This window comes from Lissotriton helveticus, chromosome 2_1 (genome assembly GCF_964261635.1).
Source record: "Lissotriton helveticus chromosome 2_1, aLisHel1.1, whole genome shotgun sequence".
NCBI classification, from domain to species: Eukaryota; Metazoa; Chordata; class Amphibia; order Caudata; family Salamandridae; genus Lissotriton; species Lissotriton helveticus.
The window spans coordinates 303,886,348-303,910,185 of record NC_136059.1 but is presented as its reverse complement, the minus strand read 5'-3'; the positions used below and the strand labels follow the sequence as shown (position 1 = coordinate 303,910,185).

Here is a 23,838-nt window from a genome sequence, read left to right as displayed (position 1 = left end):
AACCCACTAAAGTAATTTGTACAACAGTTCGCAGGCCTGCCACTGCATCCTGTAGCAAAAAGAAAAATTGATGGACGGAATGCTGAACAATGTCAAACACTCCCCCCCAGTACAGAGATCTAGGCCTAAATCTAAATTTTTTGTGCCCACCATTCCATTCTAGTTTGGATCCTGCTAGATACAAACCAGTCTTGACCCTGCTCCCCATGGTAATAGCCCAGCTCGAACGGTCATGCCAGCCCCCCCTCCCAAACCAGAACATTGATGTGAATCAATTAAAATGGTAAGTTCTTTTAAGCCAGTGATACATTGTTTTGAGTATATACTAAATGCCCAGAATCTATCGGTATAAGGACTGCTCCTGTCATATACAGTATACTAAAGGCTCATAGGGCAGGGTGCATGGTATTGAAAAGGGAGGATATGTGTGTTTAGGTTTTAAATGTCCTGACACTGAAAAACTCCCTAAGTTGTTTTTCACTGTAGCAAGGTTATCTCTGCCATAAACTAACACTGTGTTACCTTATTTCACTTAATACGTGATAACTTCAGTTTGGGAAAAGAGAGATAAATGCTTGTTCCACTCATTGGAACTATAATTAAAAATTCACTTTGATGGTGAAGTCGGATTTTAAGTTGCTATTCTGAAAATGTCCCTTTTAAAAAAGCTGCCATTTTCCTGCCTAAACCCTGAGTGCCTTTCTGCCAGGGTCACATAACTGTGAATGGCTCTCTTGTGGTGTGTTGTGTATACCTTAAAGACAAGGGAAGAAAAGGGCCATGTGTGTATAAGGAGTGGGTCTTTGTGAAAGGACAGCAGTGAAGGAGCTGAACCCTGCCCTGAATACACTTCAAAGGACCCGCCTGCAACACACACAACGAAACCCGATTTTGTCCCCCTACATAGTTTGGCGCTCAACTTAGATGAAGAGGAAGAAACTAGTTTGAAAATATGCCATGGATTTTCCCCAATACAAATACTGGCAACAGGCATACATGTGGCACCTTCAGAACCTCTAATAAGTACCTCTGGAAGATTCAGAAAAAGAATTGCTCTTCTGTCTGAAGATGGAAGACTGGACCTGCTTGCCATGAACCAAGGATCCCAGATGTGTCTCCAAGAGTCAGTTGGCTGACCTCCTGTTTGAGCTACAGGAACACAACAAACTTCAAGAGGTTTTCCTGCAACCGCCCAGAACCACCTGGACTGGCCTGACGCTGCTGCTGGCTTCTGCTTGAGCAAGTCCTGATGCCCAAGACATACCTCCCAGTTTCTGGACCCTTTGCTGGCATCAGAGTGTACTCCTCCCACTTTAAATCTACAAAATCTGTATTCCAGGTGAACATCCAGAAGTTTGGGGCTCCCTGTGTCTGCTGCGAGTGCACGCGTCAGCAACAACGGCCACATCTCTCACCAATGCAAAGCTGCAGCAACAACTTGCTCTTCGCGCCAAACAGCAACTGCCTGTATCAACCACCAACACAAAGCTACAGTGGCAACATGCTCCTCGCATCGACAACTGACTCCACGTGGCCTCTGCTAACGATTAGACACAGCTGAGGCACCCGCTTGGATATAGACATTTAGAAGGCAAACTCTTCACTGGAGTAAACCTGGTCGCTGTATCCGACTTACGCCCCATCGCAGTTGGCCAGAACTTGTTACTTTGACGGGGTCCAGCATGACCCGATACCTTCAAGTGGCACTTTGTGATTTTGAAAAACCAAAGGTGATGATGGACGGAGCGTTGACAATACAAACACTCACCCCCAGTCAACTGATCTGGGTTTAATCCATCACCGTTCTTTAGCTCACTCCGCCACCCCAGTTCAGACATGGATATATGCAAATCAGTCTGACCCTGTGCCTTCTGGGAACAGTCCAGCCCGAACTGCCAAGCCACATCTTCCCTGGACCGGAATCAAGCTTCCCAGGACCGGTTTCTGGCATTACAGCCGTCTTCAGCCGGGCTTGCTTGACTCCAGTGGCAAAGTGAGCAAGGGACTCACGTCTGAGCATACCCTGCCAACTTAGGGCGAACAAAGAAAAACCAAAGGTGATGATGGATGGAGCCTTGACAATACAAAAACTCACCCCCAGTCAACTGATATGGGTTTAATCCATCACCGTTCTTTAGCTCACTCCGCCACCCCAGTTAAGACATGGCTATATGCAAATCAGTCTGACCCTGTGCCTTCTGGGAACAGTCCAGCCCGAACTGCCAAGCCATGTCTTCCCTGGACCGGAATCAAGCTTCCCAGGACCGGTTTCTGGCATTACAGCCGTCTTCAGCTGGGCTTGCTTGACTCCAGTGGCAAAGTGAGCAAGGAACTCACGTCTGAGCATACCCTGCCAACTTAGGGCGAACAAAGAAAAACCAAAGGTGATGATGGACGGAGCGTTGACGATACAAACACTCACCCCCAGTCAACTGATCTGGGTTTAATCCATCACCGTTCTTTAGCTCACTCCGCCACCCCAGTTCAGACATGGCTATATGCAAATCAGTCTGACCCTGTGCCTTCTGGGAACAGTCCGGCCCGAACTGCCAAGCCATGTCTTCCCTGGACCGGAATCAAGCTTCCCAGGACCGGTTTCTGGCATTACAGCCGTCTTCAGCCGGGCTTGCTTGACTCCAGTGGCAAAGTGAGCAAGGGACTCACGTCTGAGCATACCCTGCCAACTTAGGGCGAACCAAGAAAAACCAAAGGTGATGATGGACGGAGCGTTGATAATACAAACACTCACCCCCAGTCAACTGATCTGGGTTTAATCCATCACCGTTCTTTAGCTCACTCCGCCACCCCAGTTCAGACATGGCTAAATGCAAATCAGTCTGACCCTGTGCCTTCTGGGAACAGTCCAGCCCGAACTGCCAAGCCATGTCTTCCCTGGACCGGAATCAAGCTTCCCAGGACCGGTTTCTGGCATTACAGCGTCTTCAGCCGGGCTTGCTTGACTCCAGTGGCAAAGTGAGCGAGGGACTCACGTCTGAGCATACCCTGCCAACTTAGGGCGAACAAAGAAAATCCCCTTTTGTATCACTTTGTGATTTTGGCACTATTTTCACCTAGAACTTTAAAAATACTTAACTCTGGTTCTACTGATTGGATTTTTGTTGCTTTAGTGTCATTTTATTTATTAACCTGTACTATATATATTTCTAAATTGTTATTGGATTAGGCATGGCTTGTCGGGCCAAGATGGTGGATGCACTTAGAGTGCTCCAGGACCTCTCCGCCATCCTCCCGTAATCCTCACCTCAAACGGGCCATCATGTGCTGATTCTTGCAGCTCACCAGGCGCGGCTTCCCAGGCGGGGCACCAGGGAGAGTAGAGCTTAGTTTCCCGCGGTCCCGCTGCTGTGGCCCAGCCCGCAGTAATTTTCTGACAAGATGGTGGCTCCCTTCTGCTGACTGCGGCGCCGGCAGTCCTTGAGGTGCCCTGCCGGACCCTGTCTCTGGTTCTTGGTGAGAGCGCGAGGCTCCTTGGAGGCGGCGGCCCCAGGGGGTGCAGGGCTTCTCTGTGGAGTGTGCCTGCCAGGCCTTGTCCCCCTCCGGACGCGGCTGCAACACGGGCTGTCATATCGGGCAGCGGGAGAGCTGTCTGCTGCGGCCATCATCCCCCACACACCGAGGAATACCGTTGTGGAACCGAGGGCCGCGGAGTGGTGAGCGGCGGGGTGAGTGCTTCTCAGTGGTGGCGGCGGGCCCGCCCGTGACCCGGCCCCCTCCAGCGGTGCGGCCGCGAGACCTGCTGCCATATCGGGCAGGGGTCGGGAAATCTGTCTGCAAGTTCCGGTGTGCAGAGTGGAGTGGCCTGCAGCTCTGCGGAACTGGTGAGTCCTGGCGGTGGTGGGGGTCCAGAGACAGTAGTTTGGGGCCTCCCTGAGTTGCGTTACTCGTCATCCAGTCCGGCCAGAACTGACGGCCCACTCCTGGGTCACACACTGCCTGCGCAGACTCCCCCGGGCCCTGTGAGGGCCTTGGGCAGACGCAGCCAGCCGCGTGGCGGATCCCGGGCTGAGACTTATTCTGAGCAGGATCTCGGCCGCATAAATCGAGCGGCAGGGGCGGCTGTACTCGACCTGGAGTCTGCCCTGGAGTGGAGCAGGGGAGGGCCTCCCCAGCTCATGCCTTATTTCCTGGTTTCCCTCAAGTCACCTCAACGGCTGGGAACCTGCTGATGGGGGCTTGCGGTCGGGCATATCGAGCGTGAGGGGCCTCTGCCGGGGGCCCCGGTCAGTGTCTCTTCTGTCCCGAGTTCCCCACACTGGACTATGGGTCTGGAGCAGTGGTCCCCCTTTCTGCGCCATCACGCTCTGGAGTTGCAGCCTCCGGGGTGAGGCCCCCTGCCGCCTCTTCTACTGCCACCTGGGCTGGGAGCTTTGTGACTGGCGGACGGGGGCCTACCCGCGGCCCGGGCTCTGGCATCCCGCCTCCTTTTCCCCTCCCCATCCTCTCCCTAGCTTCTGCAGGACCGTCTTCTATAGGTTGGTGGAGTCGGGCGCTCACATCGGGTTGCGGCGAGTTGGCCTGGGTCACACTTTCACACTGGTTACTTCCCCTGTCTGCTCCTAATCCGCCCATAGGGCTCTGCTGGTACCCCGCTGCGGTGTCTGCCGGTGGGGATTCCGGGTGCAGCAGTTCCTCCGGGTGCCACCATAGGCAAAACAGACAGGTCGACAAGGGCCCCTGCCACTCAGACCAAGATGGGCCGTTTCACCACCCCGGACGTAGGTGCGTTCGGGGGGGGGGGGACCGCGGAGCGGGAACCCCGCCATCCGCAGACTTGTCCATTATCCTGCAAGCCATCCATGCCTTCCAGACCTCGGTCGAGGGCAAGATCGCAGAGGTGCGTGTCGACATGACTCTCATCCGGCAGGATCTCCGGAATGCCACGGCCCGGATCAGGGAGACTGAGTCCCGAATCTCCACAATGGAGGAAGACGTACAACAGCTCAAGGGCAGGTGGCCCGACTTCAGTCGCATACCCAGGAGCTGCACCGCCGGGCGGAGGATGCGGAAAACAGGCTCTCTGTCTCCGTGGTTCGCGATTGAGCGGGCACATCGGTCCCTTGCCCCAAATCCGCCGCGGGGAGCGGCCCCCAACCAGTCATAATGTGGGTCCTTAACTTAAAGGACCGGGACGCCATCCTGCCTGAAGCATGCAAACAGCAACAGCTCCTCTACGAAAACTGCGCAATCATGATCTTTCCGGACTACACCCGCGAGGTCCAGAGTCAAAGCCGTTCTTTAGGTGAAGTTAAACAGAAACTGAGGGCGCTCAACATCCAATATCGGCTCCTTTTCCCGGCACGCCGGAGGGTGGTGTTCGCTAACAAGACGTTGTTTTTCGACACTCCATCGGAGGCCTGGACCTGGGCAACGGAGGAGCGCCCCTTGCATGCTGAAGTCTGAACTCCATTCCTGGAGGGTGAACCCGTTCGCCCCACACCTTTTGCTCCTAAGCGCAACCGGTCCCGCAAGCCACTCCGGACCGCTAATGCCGCTCACCCAGCTGGACCCCCGGCCGGGAGGCGCACAGGCTCATGCGATCACTTGGACCATAGGGGTACTTCCCCCGACCTTCACTGCCTGATCTCCCGGATAGCGACCTCTCACGCAGCCCGATGCCCCTGAACGACCCCGCTTGACTTCGTCTCTGCCTGCGGGGCTCAGCTCCGCAGTCGAGGCCGTGCTCGGTCTCAAACTATTCCTGATGGACTCGATTACGCAGGTCCTGACAAGAGGAGGGGTCCGCCACACTTTCCCAATCACAATCGTTTTAGTTTGGTTGTTCTTTCGCTGGTTTATTGTTAGGGCGACAGATGCTTCCGTTTCTGAAGTGTAGGGGGGTGCAGGGGGGAGGATGGGGGAACGTTATCCCGAATTGTATCTTTAGTTATGTTTTCTTTGTTTTTTAGTTCCGTTGCATCAGCACTCTTCCTTGTTTCATCACACCCGTGCTCACAAGACACGGTGACCAATATCTGGGCTCCCAGTCGCGCATCCCGGCATCCCCGTCCCTGGCCGAGCTCCCCTCCGGGGCCTCCCCCCTTCCCAGAGACTACTTTCCCAGATGGCTGACACACCGCAAACAAATGTATTCCTGCACCTTATGTTCAGGGATATTAAAGGTCTCCTTGACCGTCTCAAGTGTACCGCGGTCTGTCACTACGTGCAACACCTGGGGGTGGATGTCTTACTGTTGCAGGAGAGACCCTAATTAGGTAACCACTGCCCCATTCTAGCGCGATACGGCTACGACAGGGTCTGGCACTCTGGTTTCACAAGAGGGTCCCATGGGGCTGCGATCCTGATACAGCGCTCCCTTCCATTTGTGGTAACGCGCGTTGCTCATGACTATCAGGGCGCCTTACAGGCCCTGTCTGGCACCCTGAATGGCGCTCCCCTTAATTTGGTCTCACTGTATTCTCCCCCAACGCGACTGACCGCGACCCTTGCCGCCTCCGTTGAGCTTATGGCTTCCCTGCCCCTGGATTCCACCTTCTTGGGGGGTGACTTCAATGCGGTCTCTTCCCCTGTTCTGGACACGACTGGGCCCCCTCCCCACATCAGACTGGCGCAGGCGAAACACCTCACAAATTAGGCTGAAGCCTTAGGTCTTTGTGATGCGTGGCGCACTTGGCACCCGCGTTCAAGGCAGTTTACCCCCACTTTGGCAGCACACCACAGGCAAGCGCGCATTGATGCCATATACATTCCTTCGACTGACTGCCTTAGGCTCCAAGACATCGTTATCCTCCCACAGGGTATATAGGATCATTTTCCGGTGATGCTCACTGGAGGTAATGCTCACTGGAGGTGCCACCCCTGTCTCACCGCATCAGACAAGGAGACTGAATGCGTGGTTCCTCCAAGACAAGAACTTCGGTAAAGTGGTTGGGCGGGAACTCCAACATTATTTCCAGAATAATGCAGGGTCAGTGTAGTCGCCAGGTATCCTGTGGGAAGCTGGCAAGGCCACGATTTGCGGAGTCGCTCTGTACTATCGCCAGCTATACACGGCTGGCACTCGCTCCCTGTCTCTTTCAAATAGGTTGAGGGCTGGACCCTGTCAACTCCCTCACTTGGACTTAACTGCTTAGAAAGACCTGGACCGTCCCATCACCCAAGAAGAAATTGGGGAAGTGATTACCCTTACCTCGTCCGGCAAGACGCCGGGTCCTGATGGTCCTCCTCAGGAATACTATGCACTGTACCGCGAGACTCTCACTCCACACCTCGCTCAGCTATTCCGCGAGGCAGTTGAGATGGGCTCCTTCCCTTTCGAGACCGATATGGCCACTATGATAGTCCTTTCTAAATCCCAGCCACCTTCATGCCAATGCGTGGACTACCGTCCTATTTCCCTCAAACACCGAGCTAAACTATACTAGTTCAGCGCCTTAAACCCCACATACACACGCTGGTCCATCCAGACCAATGTGAGTTCATGCCACTGCGTGGTACCCGGCATTGTCTGCAGAGGCTCCACTCAGCCCTGGCCCATCGACACTTTATCATCCCCTACCTCGCTCTCCTCCTGGTTGATTTCAAGAAAGCTTTCGATTCAGTAGATTGGGGGTTCTTTGAGGACATCCTGGCCGGGATGGGCTTCGGACCCTGCTTCCGGTGTTTCGTCCGCATCCTGTACGCTCATCCAAGAGCACGAGTCCTGGTGAATGGGGTCCTATCAGAACCCTTTTTGATCTGCAGGTGGAATGAGGCAGGGGTGCCCTCTCTCTCCCCTGCTCTTTACTCTGGTGATGGAGCCCCTAGCGGCCCTGATATGCTCAAGCGGGCAGGTGCGGGGTTGGGAGTGGCCCAGTACAGAAACTGACAAACGCTCTTTATGCGAACGATGTCCTGATTTATTTGGCAGACCCTGTGCAATCGGGCCCTCACTGCCTCCGGATCCTCCGGTCTTTTGAATAGGAACCCCAAGAAATCGATCTTGGTCCCCCTTCACATGTCCAGAGACTGCTTTGATTGTCAGTCCACCATACCGCTCTGCCGCCTATCTTTTATTAAGTATCTAGGGATCTGGGTGTCCCTGCTCCCTGAGCTCAGCTCAATGTCACTCCCTGGTGAAGCGAGCTAGGGCGGATCTCTCGAAATGGCAGACCCTGCCTCTGATTCCCATGGGAAGAGTCGCTCTCTTTAAAATTATGATTCTTACCAGATTCCTCTATATGCTTCAAAATACTCCCCACAACTTCCCGAGAGCGTGGTTCCAGGAGTTAGACAGCCTGACCTCCAAATTCCCATGGGGGAAGGGAAGGTCCAGGCTGGCCCTAAATATTTGCCGGATTCCTTCTTTCGATGGGGGCCTAGGGATAACCCATTTAGATCTTTACTACCTGGCCACTAGTTTGCTCTCCCTGCAAGATTGGTTTAACGGAGGATGGTCTGATCCGGCGTATCGGCTGGAACTCAGTGAGTTGGGCCTGTCTAATATCCAATCGATGCTGTATGGGGTACCTGTCCCATCCCGTCTGCCGGAAATGACGCGCTCCGTGTTCTTGGCCTGGCGGGTCGCGTTGCGTCACACCAAATGGACTCACACATTGACCCAGTGCACACCCCTGTGGCAGGGTACCTGGCTCCGGGAGGTCAACGGGCTTCAGGACTTTCGGTCGTGGGACCTTATAGGCATTTCCCAGCTGGGCGATGTTTGGGTGTGGGATCACATGTGCTCCTCTCAGGAACTTCAAGCTAAATATTGCCTAAATCCCTCGCAATTCTATAGATATTTACAGCTGTGCCATGCCCTTCTAGCACGACTCACGGACCACAGCCCTCCTGAGGCTCAAATCATGCTGGGTAATATCTGGGGAGGGGGGCATCTCCCGCATCTATCGGACACTTATTAATAACACCCCAACATCACTCGATCAGCTACAGACTCAATGGGAGGAATGGGTGGGCACTTTGGAGGAGGAGGACTGGCGCAATGCCCTTATGGTCTCCAGGACCGTCACTGCCTTTGCCAGATTGCGCATGATACAGCTCTATTTTTTACACGCTGCCTACCTGACTCCGGTGCTTACATCGTGCTGGGCTCCAGCCAACCCCCGCCTGCGCTAGATGTGGTGATGAGTCAGCCGACTTTCTCCATATTGTATGGACGTGCCGCGCCTGGCGAGATTCTGGGGGGACATTGAGGAGGAATTAATAGAGGTTTTGGGGTGGGAGATCCTGCATGGCCCAAAGTACGCGCTCTTGGGCATCACAGATGGGCTGGCCAGGTCCAGGAACGAAAAGCTTTTTTACACTACGGCAATGGTGGTGGAAAAAAGGCACATAGTGACTGCATGGAAATGCCCTGATCCTCCCACCGTTGGAAATGGTGCGACGGGGTTGACTGGTGTGTCACGCAGGAGAAGACTATGGATGCAGCGCGCAGCTGCCCCAAGAAGTTTTGTAGGGTCTGGGGTAAGTGGTTGGGGGGGGGTATGGTTTAATCTCGTTGGGGACGCTCCAGAACTTGTCCTTTTGATTTTATATGCCTCTAACCGCTGGGTTGTTCAGATCACTGCTTATATTTCTCTGTTATCATGGGGTCTTGTTGATTGGCTGGTGCTTTTTTGTAAACTCAATAAACATATATTTATCAAAAAATTGTTATTGGATTTTGTCTTGCATTGTGTTTTCACTTTATTACTGTTTGAGTACTGCATAAATACTCTAAGTTAAGCCTGACTGCTTTTGTGCCAAGCTACCACAGATTTATTTAGTGACTTTTAAGCATAGATTTATTTAGTGTCTTATGTAGTTCACCCTAAAAACAATCATATATTATTTGAGTGGAGCTTCCACCACTCAGCAAATAACCCAACTTCTTACCCAAGGCATCTATAAATATTGACAATGTATCCGCTGGGTTGTGGGGTTCAGAGGTAGCCCAGCTTTCAGGGGAACTGATGTGAAAGCTGTTATTGGGTGTAGGCTCAGATCACCAGAAATGCCCACAATTTGAGTACTAGAGCAGTACACATGAAGGGGCGGGTTTACTGGTGGTGGGGGTGGAGAGCATCGCTTTTACCTGCATGCTGGTTGGAGTTGGAAGTGCATAACATTCCATGGACATGTGCGTTTTCAGAGCCCCCATGTTTATTCGTGATGTAATGCATTACTCTCCGCTTCAGCCCAGTGGATCTGCGCATTTTGGGGGGTTAAGTATGATCACCAATTTAGAGTGAGTGTGCGTTTTGGCAGCAACAACGTAAGAACCTATTTTACTTAATGCTTTTAAACGGGCCCAGCGCACATGGCTCCCATGATTCAAGGCTGTGGCATTAGGTTACTGTGGTAAGGGGTCCTGGAATGCTCACCAGTATTCCATTACAGAGGTGCAGTTCCATAACACAGGCTGGAGGTCAGCCTGAGGGGGGATTGCAGCGAGGGCAAAGAAGAGGAGTATCAGGAAAGATGTGATTCAGCTTATCAGGAGTCAAGTTTGCTCTATGCAGGACTATGTAGAAGGGTCTGCACAAATGTTTGTGATTCCTAATAATCTATACTCCAATGTGTGCTGCAAGCCTTAATTATTGTTCCATAAGTGAGAAATTGGCAATTGTGTATACCATATAAATCTGCAGGCTCCTCAAAAGTGAAAGGCTGCCATATCCTAGAGCTCCAAGGGTGTGTATGCGGGTTTCCCCAAAGCATTGTAATTCTGTAGCAGGTAAGCAGCCTTGATGTTTGCGTAAGCCTTGGAGTGGAAGGGCTGGCACCTATGTAGTAAAATGTTGAATCAATTGCATACTTTGGCTGATACAGTTACAGGCTACCAGTTTGGCAGTTCACCGCCAATTTTATCCTTACCCATTAGAAGGCATAACAGGGTTTCAGACAGTAGCGGGCCTCACTCTGAGCAGGCGTCACTCAGTGATCTACCAGAAAACCAGCGAGATACTCACTGAAGCTGAGCAGCCGCATAATATTGCTCAGAGGGACCGCCTTTGACCACTGGTAATTGAAGCTTACTCAGCGCCACTCTATGCCCTTTATTCCGTATTAAGGCACATAACAGACTGTCTAGATTCTGAAAAAAATATTCTGAATGGTAACAACGGTACAGTCGTAAAATAATATGGTATGCAGGTAAGCATGCTCAATTTAGACAACGTCATTAGACCTGGGGTGATTAACGGAAGACTCTTCCTCAATAATCCTAATTTTATTCATTACATTTTAATCTCTTTCGCTTAAGCTAAACCAAAACATTATAACAACATATACCAATAATTATATACAGTAAACTATTCCATTATCAATGCCCAAAATGTTTAAAATAAATTATCTAGTACAGACTGATATTAATTTAATTTAAAGAAAAACCAAACAACGGAAATTGGCAATTCTTTTTTCCTTTGGATACCCACCACAGATTTGAAAAACCTTCCAAAGTAAACATAATCAGGGATGTTGACAATAGTTCAAGGAACAAAAAAAACGATGGGCTGAAATTACTGAACCAGCGAAAGCACAAGGAACAAGTTACTTGCCTTCGTTCAAAGTCTTTCTGCTGAAAAGTCTACCTAACAGCAGATTCCTCACCTAAGAATATTCCCAGGTGCCCTACTGGATCTGGAAATGTTTAGTTGTAATACTCGGGTGCACCACTAGGTGGTGCAATGGAGCTTAGCAATGACTCCACACCTCGTCGGAAGTGACTCATCAGAGCTGCATACAGCACCACCCTTGCCGGCTAGCATCAGTTTCTTGTCTTTTCCCTTTCCATGTCCTTAGACATGGAGCATGAACAATTGTTTGTAACTGAGTAATGATCACTAACATGGGACATTTTTAGATGTTAAAAAGAGGTCACTCTAGAGAACGAGTAAGTGCGACGGCAGTGATGAATCTGCCATTACAGATTATCCAAAAGGAAAAGTAATACCAACAGAAAGTAAGCTGCTCTTCTGATACTCTAACCACCACTTTTAACTGATCAGTGTGACTGCTCTCCTCCTGCGCAGCTCCACCACGGAGTGCTACCCCGAGCCTGGTTACAGGGTGTTCAAGGCCCTCCTCCACCTGCAGCCTCCTGCCTGTGCCTCATCCCTGGTGGTCCAGTGGGAGAGCACTATGCACTTTTGCTGTTCTGCCTCTCGATTTTTTTCTCTGTGCCCTCTTTTCTCTTTTTTTCTCCCTGCTCTCTTTGCTCTTTTTTCCCTCACGCTCCCTGTATTTTGTCCCTGCCTCTGCAGGCCCCTCGACCCCTCGAGTGTGTCCTCCCGCTCCCATCTGACCGCCCTCCCCGACCTCTACTTAATGGCGGCTGCTGAGTGGCAAGAAGAGCTAGACCACTGACCTGGTCAGTGTGACTGCTCTCCCCTGTGCTGCTCCACCACTGAGAGCTGCTCCCTGAGCTCGGTTACAGGGAGTTCAAGGCCCTCCTTCACCCGCAGGCTCCTGCCTGGTCTCATCCCTGGGGGTCCAGTGGGAGAGCACTCCTCTCTTCTGCTGTTCTGCCTCTCTTGGCTTTTTTCTCTGTGCCCTCTTCTCTCTCTTTCGCTTTTTCTCTCTGTTCTCTTTTGTCTTGTGCTCCCCGTGTTTTGTCCCTGTCACTGCTGCCCCGCGGCCCTCCCCCCTCCAGTGTGTCCTTCCCGCTCCCGCCTCCCAGCTGACCACCCGTCCCAACCCCTACTCAATGGCGGCTGCGCGTAGCAGGCACGCTGCTGGTGCACCAAATGCAAAAAGAACACTTGATGGACAGAATGCAGAACAAGGTCATACATTCATCCCAGTACAGAGATCTGGGCCTAATTCCATCGCTTTTTTGCTCACCATGCCATTCCAGTTTGAACCCAGCCATATGCAAACCAGTCTTGACCATGCGCCAAATGGGAACAATTCAGCCCGAACTGCTAGGCCAGGTCCTCCCTGGACTGGAAACTAGCATCCTAGGACCGGTTTCGGGGTTTCACCCCTCATTAGCCAGGATGGCTTGACTCCAGTGGCATGGACAGAATGGGACGCACGTCTGGGCATACCCATCCCACTCGGGGTGACAAGTGCATCGCCACTGCCATTACCGACCAATACAAGATCCTGCAAAAGGACCGACCCACCTGCCTGGGAGGAGGCATCGCCTTTCATAGGTCTGATCAACTGTTCGTTGCTTACGGGGACATGCGCGAGGGGGCGCTCTGTTACCAAGCCAACTATTGCACGTTGGATTTCCTCAGCAATCTCATTCTGTCATCAGAAGGCCGGCAAGCCTCTTCAATCTACAGTGAGAGCTCATTCCACCAGGGCGATATCATCCTCTACGGCCCGGTTTGGTGTGCCGATTCACCAAACATGTCGAGCAGCCACGTGGTCCAGCAGGCCTACTTTCACAAAGCACTACTGTCTGGAGACGATCAACGAAGCTGGTACGGCAGTGGGCCAAGCGGTGCTTCGCAATCTTTTTAAATAAGGTGAGCCTCTTTCTTTCCCTCCGCCTGCATGGTTTTTACTATTAGATGTCTGGCAGCATTATGTCATTTCACTGCATTTTTATGCTAATGCACTGCTATTTTGTCTTGCGGCCAGCTATTACTGCTCACTATTCTATTCAAGCATGTGAATCTATGAAAGACACCCCAATATTGGAGAAGAACAATTGTTACTTACCTGTAAACTGTGGTTCTCCAGTATTGGTGTCTTTCATAGATTCACATGCGACCCACCCACCTCCCCTCAGAGGCTCGCTTCTCCTCCTAGACTCTTTTGTCACTCTTGTGCTACAAAAATCTGAGGGCCTGAGCCTCTGAGGAGAAGGTTCTAGAGGGGTGCTTGCGCCTGATTGGCTGTGGTTCGGACTAGCATAATGACATGGATATGCTATGAAAGTGCTTTTTTCTTTTAATGTATTCCTATGTGTTAATGCTAACCTTTGTACTTATAAGTATTTATGGTTTTAGAATGTATGTAATTATGTTTTTATATACATATATGATTGGTTTTATTGCGATTTTATTTACCGTGGGGCTCCCACTTCGACGACAGGGAATATTCAAGCATGTGAATCTATGAAAGACACCCCAATACTGGAGAAGAGTACTTCTGTCTTGTCAGCGTTGAGTTGTAGGCAACTGCTTTTCATCCATTTGGCGATGGCTTCCATGCCTTCTTAAAAGTTGTGTTTAGCTGCATTGGGGTCGTTGAATATGGAGAGGATGAACTGGGTGTTGTCTGCGTCTGAAACAATGTTGAGTCCATGGGTTCTGACAATGGGGGCGAGAGGAGGCATTTAGACGTTGAAGAGCCTGTGGCTGAGGGTATACCTCTGGGGGACTTAGCAGGTGGTTGGTGTAGGGTCCGAGAGGAAAGGAGGGAGTCTGACCTGCTGCGTTCTGCCAGAGAGGAAAGAGAGGATCCAGTCGAAGGACTTGTCCCGGATCCCAGCGTCGTGGAATCTGTGTGTTAGGGTGCGGTGGGACACTGTGTTGAAGGACGCTGAGAGGTCGAGGAGGATGAGGGCTACTATTTCTCCTCTGTCTAGGAGGGAGCGGAGGTCGTCTGTTGTGGCGAGGAGGTCTGTTTCTGTGCTGTGGTTTTCTCTGAAGCCGGATTGGGAGGAGTCGAGGATGTTGTGGAGAGTTGGCTGTTGATGGATTCTCTATGACTTTCGCTGGGAACGGGAGTAAGGAGATGGGTCTGTAGTTTTTGAGGGCAGTGAGGTCCGCAGAGGGCTACTTCAGGAGGGGGAGGCGTTTGCCAGGGAGTGGTTGATGGTGTGGCGAAGCATGGGTGCGATGGTGTCGGCGGCTCTGTTGAAGATGTGGTGAGGGCATGGGTTTGTGGGGGCCCCGGAGTGGATTGACTTCATCGTCTTCAGTGTGTCTTCGGTGGGGAGGGCTGTCCAGCTGTCGATCATTGGCTTCAGTGTGTCGGGTGACTGGTGAGGGTTCGATGGGTTTGCTTGTCTTCGTTGAAGTTGTCGTAAATGTTCTTGAATTTGTGGTGGAAGAAGGTGCTGAGTTTGTTGCATAGGTCTTGTGAGGGAGGGATGTCAGTAGACCTGGACGAGATTCGTGTCACTGACACCTCACACAAATGCAAAATGAAGGCCTAGGCCAATAAGTGCTGGGGTGCTCAAAACAAGGTCTTCGAGAAAGGAGACTGAGTTCTTGTCGAGCACAACCGGACATCCAAGACTGGCACTCCGTTTGATGCTGAATCACTAATAGTTGTGGTAAGCAAAGGACATATTGTAACTGTCCAATGACCTAGAAAAAACATAACGAGAGACTTGTCACTCATTAAGCATTTGCCTCGATTTTTGTCGGCTCCAGGCCTCACGACAGAGGCAAGTCCAAATGAGTGCTTAAGTCAAGCATTCAACTCTTCTCCAGAGATGCCAGATAAGGGCGTCCCTCCTCTATCTCATACAACTAAATCTGGAAGACTGATGCAAGCAACTCAACGACTCATTATAATGTGTATATATTAGTTTGTACTTTTTATTTAACAAAAGTGCCCTGTGTCTGTGTGTATGAGACCTCTAGAGGTCCTCGGCAGACTACTTACGAGTATTACGTAATCAGGTGGGTGCGGCTGGGTGTGGTTAATAAAGTTTGTGACGCAATGCGTTCAGTTAACAGTTGCATGCAGAAAAAATAAAGACATGCATACCAGAGCTCCGTGAGTGGTGTGGTCTGTTACATGCTCCCAGGCTGGGGAGGACACTACAATTAGTGTCATAGAACACAATCTAGATCTGTTATGTTGGCATGCACATGCCATACTTTTATTATATATTGCCTATATCACATTGCTGAAAACAGGTTTTACAGTCCATTGGCTCTTCCGAAATTATGTAGTATACCTAAATGTGCCAGACATGTTCAACCGGAATGCCTAACTGCGTTTCGCACGCCACAAACCCACTCATGTTTTCATGTGGCTTCAAACAACCTTAATTTCACATAATGTCGACCGTTTCTCCTCTGCAGGACAATTTCCCTCTGGAAATTAAAATAAACAGAAGCCCAGTATGGCGCAAAAAAATAAATGACAGTGTCCGTATGCAATCCTGTGCAGTTTATACTGTACTATCAAAGGACCAGGCAGGATAGTGGGAGAGAGACAAACGGAGAGTAGACCGGGCATCAAGCTTTAATTAAAGTTCTCTACTGAATTTAGGAGGGTTCTTGTGTGGGACCTTTGTCAGGATTGATTAACCCCTCCCATGCCCATGACGAGCTTGAGCCATGGTGCTCCGATGCTCATGATGAGCTGAGCTCGTCATGGCCCGTGGAACGCTCGCACGCTGGGCTAATTCCCCTGCTGTGCTGAGCGTTCCATTAAACAGGCGTGGTTGTCATGAGCACAGGAGCACCGTGGCTGCATGGGGGCGCTGTGCGTGCCCCCCGCCCCCCAGCACAGCAGGGGAATAGCCCCAGCAGCCAAGGGGTTAAAAAAAGATCATAGACATTCCATGCTTACAAATGCCTCACATAAGGTCCTTGCTTTTTCTGTGCACCTACTCAAGCGCCGAGATACTTAATAATAATTAAAAAATATATATATAACTACAAAGATGCCTTGATCAGAAGAGCCTTACATACTCATTATTTGATTTACATATCTTTAACCAAATTAGGTCATTCGAACAAGGCCGCACTCACGGACGGTAGCTGCAGAAGAATGCTGATGGATTTACCATTTTAACATTACAAGAACCCACCATATGTTGCTGTCTAGAAACATTTGGATTAAATCAGACTGGTCCCGTTAATTCTTAAAGGAAAACAGCATCTATTTTTATATTAAAGTACTTCCCATCTCAAACCTTCGTGTAGTTGTAGCCATGTGGAGAGAGTTCACTTCCTGTGTCTGTCTGCAGCTCTAGATCCAATGATCAAACCCCTCCCCCTCCACAAAGTAAAGCGCTAGGGGACGGACCATCAGCTGACACATCTGCATGAAAAATGATCTTTGGAGATAAAGCGGTGCCCACATTCTGATCGAAAGTACTTTAAAATCACGTCTGAGAAAAACCCAAACCGATCATAAAAAAATGCACAGATAAGTGGCTCCAACAAGAGAAGTGTCTGAAACAATTATTTAACAATTGAAAATGCTTACGAGTACATGACCGGAATCTTGTAAAATAGAGGATGGAAAGAAAGTGTACCAATTAGGAAAGACATCTGCGTGGGGCATTTAATTAGGCGTAACACCCTACAAGGCCACGCACAGCTGTAAGAAATGTATGTAAGCATTAACAGTTCCTGCAAATATTCAGTGGCTATATTCTCTGTACTCACAATCAGCGAAGTGAACTGATGTTCCCCATTGGAATCGGATGTGATCTGTAGTCTCCTGTTTAATTCTTCGGACAACTCCAGAGCAGTGGGTCGAGGAACTGGAGACGAAGGGGGCGGCAGAGACTGAAATGAGGTATCCCCGCTGATGCTCCCTTCCTCTGAAATCGTCTCCCATGGCTGAAAAGAAGAACAGCAATATCTTTAGTTACTTTTTTAGGTGTAATATTGCTAAACCTTAACATGCACTCAGTAAATTACTCTTTCAATAGCATCCAAAAAAATAAAAGGATTTACTTTACCTAGAAGATAAAATGACTGATCATGAAAAATTTAATAACATGGGACAAGTAGCTGGGATAGATTTTCCAAGTTCTTAATGTCTTTCAATGCTCAGGACTGCCTGATTCACCTTTAAAGGTCCAAGGTCTCCTGATCGGCGAGGGGTTGGACTACCACTTCAGCCAGCAATTAAGACAGAGGTCAAGTCTTAACAGCAAAAGCAGCCTTTGAATGTATCCATCCCTAGCTTCTCGGAAATTAACCAGGTCTCTATGGAACAGATCGCGGATCTGATTACTACTGTCAAATCTGGTTCTCCTGATGACCCATGCCTTCCATCTATTCTTAGACTGATCCCTGACCTGATAGGCCCTAACCTTACAAACATCTGCAACTTGATGTTTTGTACAGGCAACTATCCCTCCATCTGGAAAATGGGCATCATCAAGTCTCTGCTAAAAAAAGAATAATCTTGATCCAGCAGAGACTAAAAACTACAGGCCAATAGCATGTCTTCCATTTCCAGCAAAAATCTTTGAAAAGACCATGAACACTAAACTGGCTCATTTCTTTGATGAAAACAACTTGCTAGATGACACAATTTGGCTTTAGAAAGGGCCATTGCACGGAGACCGCCCTCATCAAGGCATCAGATGAAATCAGGATGGTGTTAGACCGTGGAGGCACCCCGGTCCTTGTGCTGCTGGATCTATCAGCAGCCTTTGACACAGTCGATCATGCCACTCTGATCGACCGTGTCTCAGCCATTGACATCAGACACAAGTCCTCTTTTCTATCTAATCGGAATTAGCTATTGAGCCTAGGTGACTTCAACTCTACACCATTCGCACTCCCATGTGATGTGCCGCAAGGATCATCATTGAGTCCGACCCTATTTAACATATATGTGTCGGACCTGGCACGAGTAATCAAATCTTACGGGATGAGTCTAACATCTTACGCAGATGACACGCAACTGGTGCTAGCGGTGCACAATGATGGAGGGGCAGTCGATGTAGGATTTCAAGATGGCATGATGGCCATCAGTGCCTGGATGGCAAATATTTGCCTTAAATTAAACTCAGATAAGACTGAGGTGATCATTTTTGGCAACCTTTCGCCCTTCTGGTCCCCTACTTGGTGGCCAGCTGCGTTGGGGTTACCTCCGTCCCCTGTCAAAAAGGTTAGAAATTTGGGTGTCGTGTTCGACGACAAGCTGTCTTTCATACACCACGCCAACGCAATAGTCTCCTCATCCTTCTATGTATTAAGGATGATAAAAAAAACTTCTACCAGTTGGTGCATGCAAAACTCTTATAAGCACACTGGTTATGACAAAAGTAATGCTAAGGAAAGTGTTCTGAGCAAGCTGCAACTGGTGCAGAACGCAGCCGCAAGGATACTCTCGGGTACCCCTAAGTTTATGTCCATATCCAAGGTGGTCCGACAGTTACATTGGCTGCCCTTAAGAAGCAGAACAACATTTAAGGAGCTATGCATTGCCTACAAGGCTTCCCACTACATGGGATCTGAGTTCCTGAAGAAAGCTCTTTGCACATACACGTCCAGCAGAACACTGCGCTCCTCAGAAGCCAATCTATTGTTCGTCCCAAGAACTAAGAAAGCCGCGTGGGGCGACAGAAGATTTATAGTGCCCACCGCTAGGCTCTGGAACTCACTTTCTCTGCAGATCAGGACCAGTCCCACCATGCTAGCTTTCAGGAAACAAGTAAAACCCTTCCTTTCTGATCAATAAGCAGCTCGCTCCACTCCTTCCGTTTTAGTCCTTATGGCCGAGACACCCAATGGTATTTGTGCGCTTTAGAAGTTGTATAAATAAATAAAGTCATTTTAACACCCCTAGGGATAGGCTTGTTCTGCCAGCTGTAAAACATTCACAATGTAGCTTGATGCCTTTTGATGTTGATAGGAGGGCATTCACCAACCCCTCTCCTAAATCTCTGGCTTCTATTCCAGCACAAAGTCTCATTTAAGGCAGTACATAAAAGGCAAAAAAAACACCTCCAATTCAATGCTCCCTATATCAAGAGTTAAACACAGATGTTAATAACACAGAATACTTTTTTTATGTAGACTGAATCAAATGTTTCTCTTCATTTATGATCATAATCAATATTTTAGAACATAGTAACTTATCCATAAGGCTTTAACAAAAGAGAACCATCTCTTCCTCAGACTAAAACTCACTATACTTACAGACTTCATACATACCCCTCATACCCAAATAATTATCCAATGACAAATTGAAACTATCTTATACCATGCCTCAATGACACAGAACCAACATGAATCCAAAGAAAATAAACTGTGCCCAGATACAATGTGTGGTAAAAGTTGATCTTTCTGAAAAACGAATGACCTGAGAAACATTTACGGGTCTATGTCGGGCATATCTTTGTACCATTTCTATCTAGTCTGGTTATTTATACACTTTAGGACATGTGATTATCTACGTCGTCTGAGTACAGGTTGTGCCATAGCCATATCAAAGAGGCAATAGCACAGGCACTGACCCAAGTTATGGGGTAAAGCGGCCAGTTGATCACACACCTTCTTCAGGGCACAATATAGATGTTACAACACAAGATAAATGCAGGGGAAGAAAGAAAGAGAGCCACAGCCAACCGGTTCTATATTGTAAACAAGAAAATACAATAATACTTCTTCACAAAACCAAATGGATGCAGAATATGCAGGATCTTTATCATCAGATAGGTAAAGGGACTTCCTGTAGACTACTGCCAACACTAAATTGACTTGCAGCATTCCCCTTCACTGTAACTGAAACTTACAGTCCTCCCCTCGGCTGCAAAAATGGACGGCGGTGCAAGCGTTTGCCAGTTTCAGCATAGTTCCTCTCCCGGATATACCAGACTCAGACCTTGTTCCCATCGGGGATCATTTTTATCCTGTCCCTCCATTTTCGCAACCTCTGGGAGGACTATGTCCACATTTCAGTTACAGAGATGGGGAACGTTACGAGTCAATTTAGTGCTGATAGCAGTCTATGGAAAGTTCATTTGTAATCTGATTATATTGATCCAGCCTATTCTGCATTCATCTGGTTTTATGAAGAAGTATTGCTGGATTTTTACTGTGATGTGCTCCTTTACTTGAAATTGCTGGCACTGAGGAACGTAGCATGCACTTCTCTGTGGGCTACATGCAGCTGAAGCAATAGCTACCATGGGCTGAGCAGAAATTCTCTCCAATCTGAGTTTTGACTTAACCAGCAGAGTGGGTTTATAGAGTTGGTAGATGTGCTGCTCCCAATCCCAAATAAGTGACCCCATTTCTGATACTATCTGTACAATCTGACCAGTAGGTTCCTACCAATGAACAGACAGGATGATGCCAACTGGACAGTTTGACTGTTACACTCAGTTGCTCCCTACTACTCATTTAAATATGATTAGGGCTCCCGGTTTTATGGTATTTATTTTTTTGCCATTTCCATCTGTATTTATCCATATTTATTTTTCGGACATTTTTTCTGTATTTATCCACATTTATTTTTGCCGCAAGCAAAAGACGACGCTACAGCTAGTATTTTTCCTCATTTATTTAAATTGACAATGCACACATGCGCTCAGTTGTTATTGGTCAACACTATACATTCATCTGAAAACAAACTTTGCCATTTGCAAAATGTCCCAAATATGCTTAAAAGTGCTATCACAAGCCGTTTGTCTCAGAGCCTTGCAGTTTCTGTCATCGGCAGAGTGCCACATCCTCTCCCCCACTGAACACCATACAGCCCCACTGAGAGAAACTCACACTACCTTCAGCTGCCTGAACAAAGTGAAAAGATGCCTCTCTTAAGTATGTGTGAAGTGATAACAGGTGTGAGCCTTTGTTTCCCATTTGTGGCATTTGCTTCTAGGTGTGAGGCTCCTGGCTGCTCACACCCAGTCAGGAGACTCGAACAGATGGAGGCCTGATGACCCCTCAGAATAGGCCATTGTTATGGGCCCAGCAGGAGTCAGAATAGGAAAGCCCCGTCTACACCTGCGCGTGTTTGCTTGTTGCGATAAAGCAGATAACACGCTGCTCAATTTAAATTTTTATGGCAAGCTCCCCATACTGGAGCGTTGGTTTTGCCATCTTAGTTGTGCACGTTTTCCCTGTGCTTAGGGCAACATTGTGGCTCCGTAAATAAAGCCCTCTGTGGCTGAGCCCTGTATTTGCCCACACAGGTTCAAAATTAGTTCAATGTCAAAGTTTGCAAAATCACTCGTTTTTCCAAGGATGTGGTGTCCCCTTGTCTGCCACTAGTTTTGGGGCAGAAGCGAGCCGAGGGGCCGTCGAGGAGCGCTCTGGAGGAATGTGGGGGCGTGGACCTGATTTTAACAAAGAATCCAGAGTGTGGAAAGCGGGAAAGCAGGTCCGTGTCTACTGAGGGTATCGGTCTCTGTGCCTTAATGCGGGGGTGCACTCGAGTAAGGGTGCTGGCCCCCACTGATGTTAAAGGTGGATTTGCGGGGGGAAAGAAAGAGGGCTCCCTGCCCTGTGATTTAAAAGGGAGAATCCTTGCTCTTTAGCGTCTGCCACCAGCCGCCGCTTTGAGCACAACCGGGACGCAGACTCACCTTGCAGTTGATTCCCGGCTCCGGCTCGGCCCTCTCGGGACAGAAGAAGGTACTGCGGGCTGGGTTCACAGGTGGCACGTCTCAGGGTTTAGGGGCAAAGGGCGACGTCACGAATCCCTTGTGGACGGCGATTCTGGTCTTTCAAAGACCTGTGAAGTACTCGGGTGCGTCTCAGCCTGGGCTGACGCCTCTTAACCCTCTAAGGAGGGGGAGACACCAGACGGCAGCACAGCAAAATACTCATATTATCCCGTTTTTATATATAAATACAGATAAAGGAAAACTTGTTTTCCATCTGTATTCATATGTAAACATCCGTAAAAAAGGAAAACCGGGAGCCCTAAATATGATTCATTGACCTTGTATTACTTAAAGAGACACATGACAAAAAAACAGACCAGGTATTAACCAGAACTTGGATTTTTGTCTCATACCAAAAACACACTTGTTGAGAAATACACGTTAAACGGTTCCAGTGTAAAAATGTGTACACACGTTTGCAAAGTTTAAGAATATGAGGTGACATATAATGCTTCCAGGATGCTCTCTGATTTAATAAAAATATATGCAAAAGTTTGAAAGCGAATATGATTCTTTGCTTTCAAAATAAAATGTTAAAAACTAGTTACTAGATACAAAACATTTTGCTAAGCTACTGGGAAATGTTAGGTACCATTTCTTTGAAGCTTCATTTAGTAAAATGTGTTGATGCATGCTGGCATTGCCAAACAATAAACATAATGGAAAATCAGTGTAACCAGTTTCAACAAAATTATAGGAATCATAACAATACAAAAAAGCATTGGCAAAGCCAATAGGTGGCACATTGATGGCCAGCCTTTTGGTTCTGTCAATGCGTGTCTTGTTTTGACTTGGCTTTTGTACAACTTTATTGTTGTGGGAGCTGCCAGGCTCTAATCATTATAACAAACATTGGCAAAAACAAAAATATTTTTGGTCTCAAACCACACATTGCCACAGTATTTACTGGCACTGAACAAAACTACTTTGTGTGTGGATATGCTCCTTGTGAAAGAGCAAAGTAGAAAAAAAAAGAAAAAGGTGTTGGTTAAAGTCAGACCTAAATAGGGGCCCTATTCTTAAAGAAAGTTGCAAAAGTGCAGCCACGGTATAGGTCCTTGCATTAGTGAAGACTTGCAGCTTTCATGAGTTCACAAGAATTTACAGAAGTAGGTCAGGAAATCATACTCCTAGAAACTATTTCCGTACTGCATTTTAGCATGAGCAAATAAGCATGTGTAGATTTGCTCATGCAAGAATCTGTTGAGAGGTAACAAGTTCACTTTCATGGAAGGAGTTTTACTTCAACCCTTGCCAGGAGTACATGTACAAGCCTTCCTCCGCATGTAAAATATTAGAGACAAGCTTTTGAAACCCATAAAGCATGAGTCTGGAGGCTTAGTGAACTAATGTGTGTACTGTAGGGGCCTGATTCCACCTCATGGTTACAGGTTCAAATCCCTGCAGGTCAACTCAGCCTTCATCCTTCTGTCTATCGTCGGTATACAGCGATAGGAGACGAGCCGCGAGTACCTCGGTCAACGACTTTCAGATTCATGACAGCGTAACCTTGGCAAATACGGCCATTGTTTCACTTACCAGAGTGAAACTCTACTTGGGTGTGCACGGTTGCTTCTGCTTTAATTTTTTCAATT

The 23,838-nt window shown here is 48.6% G+C and overlaps 1 protein-coding gene across 24 annotated transcripts in view; it reads right to left on the bottom strand.

The window, feature by feature from the left end:
- The window catches only part of NEDD4L (NEDD4 like E3 ubiquitin protein ligase), a 1,578,130-nt gene that overhangs the window by 422,564 nt on the left and 1,131,728 nt on the right, over positions 1-23,838 (bottom strand). For all 24 annotated transcript variants that reach the window (XM_078674880.1, XM_078674887.1, XM_078674878.1 and 21 more), the window contains one exon: positions 17,274-17,450. In XM_078674880.1, coding sequence (XP_078531006.1) covers positions 17,274-17,450 — 177 coding nt within the window. The remainder of the gene's footprint in view (positions 1-17,273; positions 17,451-23,838) is intronic.